We start from the raw sequence: 12,549 nt of genomic DNA, 5'->3' as shown, positions 1-12,549 counted from the left end.
TTTTTTCTCCATTTATTGAATATATTTCTCAAATTCCCCATCATATTTTTTGATTATTAACAATGTTTCAACTTATTCCATTTTTATCTTGAAACCTTTTAAGTAAATTGACCTTCCATCTCTTATTGTCTTTAATTCCTAATTTCTTATTCCAACATAAATTAATTATTTTCCTCATTTACTAGCATTTCAATTTTATATTTTAATTTCAGTTATTTTCATAGTTAAACCAATCTACATTTCATATTATATCTGCTGATCCATTTTACAATAAGCAATATACTTCTTTTGTCACTGTCAATCCCAGTGTAATTGTCTATCTTTTTATCTTCAATTGTTTTCCCTTCAACATCATGTTCTTGCTTCTCATTTGTATTCTCTTTTTCCTTTTTTTAAATATTCTAACCAGGCTTCCACTTCTTTATTATCCTTAAACGCTTCCCACACCTCCTTAAACATCTCCATTAGTTCCTCATATCCCAATATTCCATATTGTCAATTCAAAAAAAATATTTTAGTTTATGTGTAGTTTAAATTCAGATCCATGTAGTGTCTCTCTTTTCTTTTTTATTTCCAAATAACATCCAGTTCTAGTCCATTCCAGTTTAAGGCTTTGTTCAAAGTCAGAACCCAGCTGTTTAAACAAATACTCCTTAATATTTCTCATGTGGTCAAAGCAGTCATTTTAATACTTTCTTTCCATTAGCAGCTGCCTCTCTCCAATCCGCAAATCCCAAGGCAACGAAGTAGCACGTTTAAATCCACATAAAAAGTACTTTCTTTTCAATTCCTTTTCCTTTTCTTGTTAAAAAGTGCTTTGTCTCGGTTTTCTTTTTCTTGTATTGTTTTTATTTCTTCAGATCCAGTTTTAAGTCCAGGTGGAAAGTTTTCTTTTTTGGGCTTTAGTCCTTTAACTTCCTCTTTGTTCTTCTCCCTCCAATTAACATTTCCAAGTGCCAATTAGCTGCTTATTTCACACCGGGACCTCTTTTAAGCTTTTAGAAAGTTTATTTTTACCTGTGAGTTGGTCAATCACTCACCTGGTAGCAATACTCTAATCAAACATCACTTCTGCACAAATCTTAATCTGGTTGCCCCAGTTTAGAGCAATCATTTTAATGGCCGCCACCCCCATCGTCGGATCAAAGAGCTGCCTCCAACCCTTTGAGGAGCTTGCCTGTTCCTCTTGTCATCCGAGGCACCTCTCTTTTTTCACCATCCCTCCAAGACAATTCCAGTCCAAAGACCCCGCCAGACAGTGGTTTGTTTGGCTGGATTTTCGCAAGGCTCATCAGAGCCTGCTATTTGCCAGCCGGTCTCGCTGGGATGCTTCCAGTTCCTCTCTGGCCTTTATCTTCTTAAGTGTTACCAGTGCGTTTGATTGTAGACTTTGACAATAACGTGCCTGTCTCTTCAAGAACGTTCTGGACTTGGCTTGACATTTTTCTTCACTACTGACAGAATTCTGTGGTCATCCATTTTAGTGGTCTTCCAGGCCTTTTAGTAGCAATGAAATCCAGCTGGATCTATCAGGCTTGTGCAAATCAGTAGCACCGGCGGCAGGAGGCTCCACCCACCCACAAGGACATCATTACATCCTGTATTTGACCCTCTGTGCATGCATAGAAGAGGTGCACACGAGCATAGCGCGCGCGCTCACATTCCCGAACCAGTAGCGAAGGTAGTGCATTTCACTATTGCCTTTTAGTGTTGCTAAGCCTACCAGTTAATTCCTTCTTTTTTAAGAATGCCAAACTGTTCTTTTGGCCACTCCCAATGTTTTTGCTATCTCGTTGCTATCTTCATTTTATTTCTTTCAGCCTAACAATAGTTTCTTTTATTTGCCTAGACATCTCTTTGGACCGCATATTGTATGTGTGTGTGTGATTTCTCAATGATTAACAGTGATGCACTTTTGTCAAACCCCTTGAATTAAAGCTGAAAGTCTTCACTTTGCTCACATCTTGAGTGTTCCATTTCAAATTCAATGTGTGGAGTACAGAGACCAAATGCCAAAAAAACCCTTTTATTGTCCCAATATAGACTAACCTGACTATTGCAGTTATCTTGTTTAATCTGTGTCGGATCTATAATGAAACTTTTGTTTTTTCCCGTAAACGTAATTAAATAATTAAAAAATACATAAATAACAGAATCCAAGGTGGAGGCACTGCCTGTAAAAATAAAGTAGAGAGAATTTATGAATATTGGCAAAAATGGTTACGTTAGCAATTTAGAAAAAAGGAAGAAAAAGGAGGAAAAACATTTGATACACTGTCCAAATCATTTTGTTACATGAACTATCTAGAGCCCACTTTGCTGCCATAATCAGTATTTTGGTGTCCCATCCAGAATTATCCCCTTTACCCGGCCTGTCCGCTATGAAGATGTTCAGCAGAAAGTGAAAACAGCTTTTGGGCAGCCACTGGATCTCTACTACATGAATAATGAGGTAGTAACTTACACTATACAGTATGTTTTTATTCCTTTCTAAAAGGCTTAAGTTTAGTTCCAAAAAAAAAAAGGAAAACAAAAGGCTGTGCAAACAACTCAGAAGTAGATTCTTTTGTTTCAGGAGCAATCACAATAAAAGTATCTTCTGTATGTGCAAGTGCCTGCTCAGAAAATATAAGACTGTGGCACCAAAAACTACCCCTCCAAATAGCATTTGTGATTCTCGAAAATGATTTCTACAGCTCCAGTTTTCTGAAAAATTGTATTGACTTTAACTAAGTCTGAAATAATTTCAGTTCCTAATTTTCAAACTAATTATATTTACAGTATCAGTCAAAAAAAGATACTCTATTTCATTTAAGGGAATTTTTACCAAAGAGAATAATTAATTTTCAAATAAATGGAACAGTTGAGAGGATCACTACATTAATTACCCTCTCAGGAAATAGGAGTGATTGGAACCAATCAGTTTTAAATTGCCTGTCTATATTGAATGTCCTCCAAAATGTGTTGGGAATTCATCTGCTTTTTACATTTTGTAAAATTTAATAAAATTATTATGAAATAGATTCCCTTCTAGCACGTATAATTCAGATAATACAGAAAGTGTCAAGTTGAAGAAGTCTGCTTCACTTATTGGGGAAAAAAGTATAATAGGGAAATACATGGAAACCTTGAAAATTTGAAATTACTAAACTGATTTTTAGTATTAAAATTAATTTCATCTTCTTTCACACTGTTCTTACAATAAATTCAAAGGGATAGAAGGTTTTCTGTATATCAGTTAAGGAAATGCATGTAGAAATAATTACGTTAAAAAGATGATAATTGAATTGTTTCCTTCATACAAAATCAATACAGTTTGAAATATATCTGAAGGAATAGTTTTGCTATTTTATAGCTTATATATGTTTTTCTTACATAAATTCTGTTATTGCAAATCCTTATAGCATAAAGCAGTTTAAGAGTCAGTGTTGCTTTGCTGTCCCCTTCTTCAAAAAGTGGTCCCTTGTTGCTATTCAGAATTTAAAATGGCATGAAACTTCATGAACTCTTTTGTCTCTATTCTTTGCAGTTATCTATTCCTTTGAAAAGTCAAGATGACCTTGATAAGGCAGTAGATCTGTTAGACCGAAGCTCAAATGTGAAAAGCCTTAGAATATTACTGCTATCTCAGGATAAAAATCATGTAAGTAAAAGCAATGTAATCTATTTCAGTTTCACATTTGTTGTGATCGTCACAATTATTGGTCATTAACTAGTATTAGTTACTGACTCACTAAAAGATTCTTTACACTACACTGCTCAAAGCAGAAACAAAGTATCACATAATTTCTTGGTCTTCCATCCTATTTCTGGTCATCACTGATTGTTCATCTTGAAGTTATTTGTAAGGAAATTACAGGTTATGAAAAAACCCCAAATATTGGCATGGTATGAATTCCTGGCTAGAAAGCAAGGAAAGTATTTTTTACGACAAATATTGCATTGATTGATTGATTGGTTTTCAGTTTTCTTTCCTTGTTCTTCCACATTTTCAGGTTGTGTTGTGATCTTTAGTTCATACTGATACATATATTTAAAGCCTTATTAAGTTTTGAATTTCTTCTTCTTTTTTTTTTATTTGCATTTATATCCCACCCTTCTCCGAAGGCTCAGGACGGCTTACACTATGTCAAGCAATAGTCTTCATCCATTTGTATATTATATACAAAGTCAACTTATTGCCCCCAACAGTCTGGGTCCTCATTTTACCTACCTTATAAAGGATGGAAGGCTGAGTCAACCTTGGGCCTGGTGGGGCTTGAACCTGCAGTAATTGCAAGCAGCTGCTGTTAATAACAGACTGTCTTAGCAATCTGAGCCACTCAAGGACCCTTATAAATTTTAGGATTTATAAAAGTTATAATCCCCAAAATCTTGAGGATAGCAGATTAATTCCTTTTATCATAATAGAATTAACTTGGCAATATAAATGCTAAAATAATTTAAAATTTAGCATTTGATTACATATTTTCCACTGTTTAAAGAAGTAATTTTTGCCTGCTATTGAAAAATGCAATTTTTACTTATAAGGGCTACAAGTATTTTACCAATTGGTCCAACTCCTTCCAAATTCAGATAATATTTAGACTGTAAAATACTGAGAATTCTGTTGCAGAATACCTTTGAACCTCAGTTTGAATTTATTTATACTTAATAAAATAAAAAATATAAACTTGCAGATATATCATGGGATCTTTGCTAAGAATATATCCCTCATTAATTTTAATATTAGAGTGGGAAATCCTTAGTAAATGCAGTTAGTTCTGCACTCAGAATGTGCATGGTCTTTTGTAAATACCTTGTGCATTGTCTTGTCAGGTCTGTAACACGTTATAGGCTGTAACTCAGATTCAGACTTTCATAGCACTCCAGCTATGGTTCCTATCCAGTATTTGTCTAGCTCAAAATTAATATTCTGAATTTACCATGATGTAATTTAGCCCCTGGTACAGGTAGGAATAACCATTTTTATTTTACTTTTAGTCACAGATTAATAATGCCATCCTGCTTATTTTTTTCATTCTTGTCATTGTTTTAAAACTAAAACATTCTAATCTTCAAATCCTAAACTGTTTAAATCTTACTGGTCTCACTTTGTTTTTAACAGATCAGTCTTTCATCCCATTCAGGGATGCCAAAGCAAGTCAGAATCAAAGCTTCCCAATCTACGGGAGATGTAAGCACTGCCTACCAGCCACTTGAAACCCGAAGCAGACACTTGTCCATCAGTGAGTGTATTAATCTGTCACTGTATTAATGACCATAAATAATACTGAGCTGTGCAAACATTTGATTTGTGGCTTGTTATCTTCATGTCCTATTATTAGCTACCCAACTGTATCCAGCTCCTGGACAATTGTGTGGATATAATCCTTTTCTTAATTTTTTCCCCTCCCTTATGCTATAAATTCTATCTTTCTTTTTTCATTCTATATATACATGCACACTTTCCTTCTTCACATCTCTACTATTAATAGTTATGTGAACTAAAATTTATGGCCTTGCAGCTATTTTCATCCATATCCATTCTGAATCACATCCATAAAAATTCAAAAAAACAGAACAACTCCTTTCCTTGCCGTCTGTTTCCTTTGCAGTTGCTGTTCTATTCATAACTTCCTGTCTTCCAGTGCTAGCTTTGTGAATTTTATTTAACTTCATCTCATCCATAGCATGTGTACAAAAATATAAAGCAATTAAATCATTAGCAATAATGCCCTTTGAAGAGCATTCAATTTTGTGTCAGATTTGTACAGATCCTGTAGAGATACCAGGAATGTAGTCTTGGCTTGTTATTTGGGAACAGTTTCAACCTATTGAACCTGAGGAAGTACACAGAGGTCTTACGTCTATGAACTTGGACATAAAGCTTTTAAGCTTTATACTCCTCTTTGTTGACTAAGACTGCCTTGGAGGTGAAATGTGGATAGGTTATTGATGATGAATTCATTCTTGAAGAAGGGAGTTGTCCTTCTGCTTCTTAAATGTGATTTTATTGGCATATTTCCCCTTTTTCCATTTACAAAGTCACAACACTCTGCATTGTCAGAATGTTGCTTAAATTATCATTAGGTGAATCACACATACAGAATCTTTTAAATGTCTTTCTTATTGTAAGATCCATTGTTCAAACCATATTCCTAATGTTGGTCCACTGACCTTTTATCCACTAACAGTGGTGCTTGTATTTTGTTTGAAATGCTTCAGCAAAATGTATCACTCCCTTTTCTGCTCTCCTTTATCTTGTGCACTCATTTAATAAGCATCATTAAATCTTCAGGCTCTCAGAATACAGGCCGAAGTTCACCCCCGCCAGGATATGTCCCAGAGAGACAGCAGCGAATTGCTCGCCAGGGGTCCTATACCAGCATTAACAGTGAAGGAGAATTTATACCAGAAACCAATGAACAAAATGTAAGTTCAAAGTTCAAAGAATTTATCAGTATAAAAATATTTATACAATATACACTTACCAATATAAAAAGTGAGATTAAAAATACGTTTAAAAAATAAAGCCTGCAATGTCCATTGATTTCCTCAACTGAGCTTCTTATAAGCTACATAGCAAATTGTCTTACATTCAAACAGATCAAAGGGAAACAATAGTTTTTCTTCCTCCATAATATATTACCACTCATGCCAATTGGCAATAGCTCTCTCAATACCAATTGAGTTTCTCTTATTTTGCATCAAGGAAGTACCTTTTTCTTTATACCACTGGCTATATTTGACATTTGATTGAGTGTTGGGAGTCATTTACTTCCAGAAAGTGGATTGAATTTGGATTAAAATTAGATTGGATTTGGTTATTTAAATGCAATTAAGGTGAGTATGTCCTGGATATTTACAGTAACAATTATAATTCACCATCAACTTTGGAAAATGTTTGGAAACTATAGATCTTTAGGAAGCCACATAAGGCTTTGGGCTTCAGAGCAAACACTATCTTATGTGGTGATGCCAAATCTCAAACATGGGACCTTCTGCATGTTACATAATTGTCTTACTAGAAAGTTACAGGCCCTGCCCAACATGTTTAATGTTTTTATGTGTATACATATGTATATAAACCTGCATTTTATATAGTATTAACTTTTTTTAACATTAAGCTTTGATCTTAGCTTAAGGAATTGATTCTTTGTTTTCTCATAGAAATGTTGACATGCTGGGGACCATTTGTATATTGCAAATGGGGGGTATTGGTTATATACAACTAGGAAATTCATATATCATTAGGGAGGTCCTCCCAAGCTCCAGTTTCTTCCATTTCCCCTTAAGTCAGTATTATCAATTATTTATTTATTTATTTATTTATTTATTTATTTATTTATTTATTTATTTATTTATTTATTTATTTATTTATTTATTTATTTATTTATTTATTTATTTATTATATTTGTATACCGCCCATCTCCCGAAGGACTCAGGGTGGTTCACAGCCAATAGAAAACATATAATACATATAAAACAGCAAAAAAAAATAGAAAATTCAATTCAATTGATGCCCTAAAACTTTTAAATACAAATTTAAAACCCCATTTAAAACCCCTGATTTAAAAACCTCAATTTAAAACTACGTTCAAGCTAGTCCTGCTCTTCGAAACAGCAACGTCTTCAGCTCGCGGCGGAAGGACCTGAGATCGGGGAGTTGACGAAGCCCCAGAGGGAGCTCGTTCCAGAGGGTAGGGGCCCCCACAGAGAAGGCCCTCCCCTGGAGGTCGGCAGCCGACGTTGTTTAGCTGACGGTATCCGGAGGAGGCCCTCTCTGTGAGAGCGCACTGGTCAGTGAGAGGCTAATGGTGGCAGTAGGCGGTCCCGTAAATATCCTGGCCCTAAGCCATGGAGCGTTTTAAAGGTGATAACAAGTACCTTGAAGTGAACCCGGAAGACCACCGGGAGCCAGTGCAGATTACGCAGGAGGGGTGTTACACGGGAGCCACAAGGTGCTCCCTCTATCACCCGCGCAGCCGCATTCTGGACCAGTTGGAGTCTCCGGGTACCCTTCAAGGAGAGCCCCATGTAGAGAGCATTACAATAGTCCAGGCAGGATGTAACAATTAGAGGTAAGAGTCAACGTAGTTTTTACAATTACCTGTAATGGGGGAAATTTCACTCTATATTTGATAGCAAAATTCAGGATTCCCTTCATCCCTCTGGATCAGGGGTCTCCAACCTTGGCAACTTTAAGACTGGAGGACTTTCTCACAGCAAAGCTGGCTGGGGAATTCTGGGAATTGAAGTCCGCCAGGCTTTAAGTGGCCAAGATTGGAGACCCCTACTCTGGATGACATGCCAAAAATTGCTGGCTTCCCATATCTGCTTTTTTGTTTCTCCCTGTGATCCTGGTCGGTATGGTTGGAAGGGATAGACTGCATTGGTATCAGGAAGAAGAAAATCTCTAGGTTTCTGAGGTCCACTGTCATTTAGAACTTGGCAGTATTACATAGCATTGTTAGGAGAGAACTTCTCTCCCATTGCTAGGAGATACATTACTTCAGGGTTATTGAGAGACAACGTAATGTTGTGGCCCGCCAGCAGCCAACAGTGCAGATTCGGACAGTGAAGAGGTTGGGGAGGAATGTGGGCCAGTCCTGGAGTCTGGGGAAGGCTCGGATGAGGGCTCTGAGTCGGAGGCAGAGAGGGGGCCAGAGCCATCTGCTAGTTATGTGTTGCCTCTGGAATCTGACATCAGCAAGGCAGAAGAACAGTGTGAGCCTGTTCCCAGTGTGCACATGTGCAGAGCTGCCAGAAGGCAAGAACAATTAAGAAAATAAAGGGCTACTCGGGAGTAAGGCTTGGAGATGATTGGCCCCTCTTGTAAGATGTAAAAGAGGAGCAAACGGATGTGAGCCGTTGCAGGAAGCAATTAGTTCATATGGTCAATTTAAGTTCTGAGAAGTCCGTTTGACTCTGTGCTCCATTTGGCCTTGCAAAACTAATTGACAATTAGGTCTCTGGAAGCATTTCAAGGGAGATAAAGGTGGTGCTTATTAACATTACCCTGAAAGACTGTGTCAATTTGAGCAGACATCTGTCGGAATCTTCACAGACTGTTTGCGAAGTATTATGGGCTGTGAATGACCATAATTCACAACCGTCTCAATAAAAGAGGTTTTTGGGACTAAGATTGTGATTTATGCTTTCTCAGGAAGCCTAGGTCCAAACACGTAAGCCACAAGTCTCCTTTCTTCTTTTCATCAGTTCAGTACTTCTGCTCAAGTTGTTAGAAGGGAAGAAGAAACCTAGTCCTTCTCCTCTTCCTGTTTCTTAGCACCATTGACTGGAAAAATGTGTATATGTTGAAGAAATGGATGAGAATGCATAAATGTGCCCCCCTCTCCTCAGGAACCAGTGAAAAAACGTTTTGACTTCGGTATCAAATTGACTGCTACTTACAGGCTATGGTTTTTCTTATGGTGATATTTCCAATTGAACATGTGCCTGATTCTAAAAAAAGTCCCACATAGTTAATTTTTGTCCGTTTTAATAAAATTAACTTAAAATTTCTTTTGCATTCTGTCCTTTCAGCTGTAGGCTAAATTTAACTTAGCTTTTTGTAATCTTCTGTTCTAGATGTTGGATCCCTTAAGCAGTGCTGAAAACTCCTTATCTGGCAGTTGTCAGTCCTTGAGCCAGTCAGGAGAAAGGTATTGACAGCAAGAACTATCAATAGGAATTCTGTAGTAATTTCAACTTTTCTTCATTACTTTAAATACTAAAGTATTAATATTTAACTATATTGCCTATATAGTAAGGTTGAAAATATAGAGGGGGGAAATAAGATAGAATATAATAAACATGTCCTAGTCAGACTTTTCAATTCTTATGTTTATTTTCCTACACAATTAAACAATAGTTTTAAAATGTGTGTGTGTGTGTGTGTGTGTGTGTGTATGTGTGTGTGTAATCTGTAAAATTAAAAAAAAATTAAAATGTAACAAGAACATCACACAGACATAACACTTTAGAAGTTATGCCTTTGTGACACGTACATTGTGTAACGTGTTCTTCTATTCAAAATAGCTTTTCATTCCGAAAATCCTGCATGTCCAGAGCCCAAAGCTTTCCAGATAACAGGCAAGATTTCTCAGGTGAGATGTTATCTACACTGATAGTTGCTGGCAAATAAAAGGAATGAGAGAACTTTCTTATTTCAGTTGTATATTTACTGCATTTACTGCTTGCTAAACAAAAATATTTACATGCGTAGTTAGTATGTTTCCATCAGATGTTAACAACCACCTGGAATAGAGTAACAGAGATTGTTGAAAAACTAAATCATGCCTGTATTTCTGATTCATTTTTTACTGTAACAGTTTGAATCTAGTGTTTAAGAATCATTTTGGTCACATGGTTAAGGCACTAGACTAGAAAGTGGAAAACCTTTTAAGTTTTTTTTTAAGGGAGGTCTTTAAGAAAAGACTGTCCATCCTGTCTCCCCACCACCCGCTGGCCTTCAGAAGACAACTACAATGCTGATCTGGCCCTCGAAGAAATCCAGTTTGGCACCCCTGATATAAGGTCTCCTGCTTGAGCATGGGGCTGGACTAGAAGACCTCCAAGGCCCTTTCCAACTCTGTTATTCTGTTTATTCTGACCTTGAGTTCAAGTGCCGCCTTAGCCATGAAAGCCAGGCTGGTGACTGTGGGCATTGGGCCAGTCACTCTTTCAGCAGGGTTGTTGTTGTGGTGGGGGAAATAGGAGGAGGAAAGCGTGTTGGATATGTTCATCGCTTAGGTAGATAGTTGGATGGATAGATGGCTGGGTGGGTGAGTGGACAGACAGACAGGCATGTTTGAAACTTGAACTCCCCAATGCCAAGCTTCCCACATGGACCTTCTTTGGAGGTCTTCTTCCCATGGTGAAGTTAATGATTTCTCTTTTTTTCTCTCTTCATACCACCTGTGGCAAAATATATTTTTCTAAAAGGGTTTCGTGTGTCGATGCATGTTTGATAGTGTAACATTTTTGCTTCTTTATTGTAGATCGTGAGAATCAGATCTTTGAGAAAGGTGGCACCTACCCTCGGCGTTACCATGTCTCTATGCAGTACAAAGATTACAATGATGGTGGGTGGGTGCAATCCGTTTTTAAATTTAATAATAGGATTACTACTACACAACACTCTCTATTAAAGCTTTCTGTTTCTCCAGTTTTCTTCCTTCATCCTTTTATAAATAGCTTGAAAATAAGAGGAGGAGGAGGCAGCAGGGGAAAATGTACCAATAAAACAGCTTTGTCTCCTTGTTTTACTGCAGTAAATTTACTTAAAAAAAGAGACGATGACAGAGAGTTAGAAAAGAAGGACTATGTTAATTCGAGATCCAGACTGTTCCAGGGTTATAAGAGGATGAAAGCAATAACCTTATAAACAACCTTTTTTTTGCTATCTCTAAAATAGTGCTTATATTCGTAATTTATTGGGCAAGAAAAAACAGATTCATAGATGATTCTGTGAGGAAACCCATTTTTAACAGCAAAAAGACTTTGGTTTTCCTCGCCTTCTCTCCTGCACCTGCCAATATATATGGCACATTGTTAAGATTGGCACAAGATTAATCTGCACACTCTTAAGGTAGAATTGTTCAGGGTCTGTTCATTTTTATTCTTGCACAGAAAATAATTACATTTGATTTCTTGTATGTTTCATTGAACTTCCATAAATTCAGTCTTTCATCAAACTCACAAATGTTAATCCCACCTCTGTTTTGTTGTATTGTCTTTTGAGTGGAGGGTTTAGCTGGTTTTCATGGTAGTTTTTAACTATTCAGGCCGGAGGACATTTCCCCGCATTAGGCGCCAACAGGGCAACCTCTTCACACTGGTACCATCAAGCCGTTCCTTAAGCACCAATGGGGAGAACCTTGGTCTGACCATGCAGTATCTAGACACCTGTGGACGTATGTGGAGTGCTGAAAGTGAGAACGCACTCACTGTGCAGGAGAGAAACATCCCAACTAAATGTAAGTTGATGCTTCCAATACAGAAATATTTACAAATTCTTTCAAAATGGAGCATAGTAAATACTGGGCGTTAGTGAACCATTAGGATTACCACTGAATGCTATGTTGCTTGCAATAATAGATGTTTAAAAAAACAACAACCAGAGGGAACAAAATTCATAATAGCAGCTTGTCTACAGGTATAAAGTCTGGAAGAAGATAGAGAATTCCTCTTTTTTAAAAAACTTTTACAGTGGAAATTTTGTATGATTGGAAAAGCAACATTTGTGTGAAGTGCTTTCTCTTTTGGAATAATGGGTACAAAAGCTTTTTTATGGAAAGGCTACGTTCATTAAGATTACACACTTTTGTTAATTGCTGTATGTTCTGTCGACTGAGAATGGGGAGTTTATTTCAACCATATTCCAATGAGGGAAGGGGTTTTGAGTGGCTAGGATAAAAAATGTAAGGACATTTCCTAAATAAAATAGAACATTTGCCAAAATCCACTTTTGTGATTACAATAAAATTTTATGCATCTCAAAACAAGATCCTCTGAGTAATTTACTCTCAGGTAAGTATTCTAAGAATTGCATAAAACCAGAAA

At 36.8% G+C, this 12,549-nt stretch overlaps 1 protein-coding gene across 3 annotated transcripts in view; it reads left to right on the top strand.

The window, feature by feature from the left end:
* Positions 1-12,549, top strand: part of MAP3K3 (mitogen-activated protein kinase kinase kinase 3) — a 55,503-nt gene that overhangs the window by 23,250 nt on the left and 19,704 nt on the right. For all 3 annotated transcript variants that reach the window (XM_058180859.1, XM_058180857.1, XM_058180858.1), the window contains 8 exons: positions 2,353-2,452; positions 3,530-3,643; positions 5,108-5,228; positions 6,281-6,414; positions 9,574-9,647; positions 10,024-10,091; positions 10,986-11,069; positions 11,772-11,963. In XM_058180859.1, coding sequence (XP_058036842.1) covers positions 2,353-2,452; positions 3,530-3,643; positions 5,108-5,228; positions 6,281-6,414; positions 9,574-9,647; positions 10,024-10,091; positions 10,986-11,069; positions 11,772-11,963 — 887 coding nt within the window. The remainder of the gene's footprint in view (positions 1-2,352; positions 2,453-3,529; positions 3,644-5,107; positions 5,229-6,280; positions 6,415-9,573; positions 9,648-10,023; positions 10,092-10,985; positions 11,070-11,771; positions 11,964-12,549) is intronic.

The sequence above is a fragment of the Ahaetulla prasina genome, chromosome 4 (genome assembly GCF_028640845.1).
Source record: "Ahaetulla prasina isolate Xishuangbanna chromosome 4, ASM2864084v1, whole genome shotgun sequence".
In the NCBI taxonomy this organism is placed as follows: Eukaryota; Metazoa; Chordata; class Lepidosauria; order Squamata; family Colubridae; genus Ahaetulla; species Ahaetulla prasina.
This window is presented reverse-complemented; position numbering and strand designations above follow the sequence as displayed.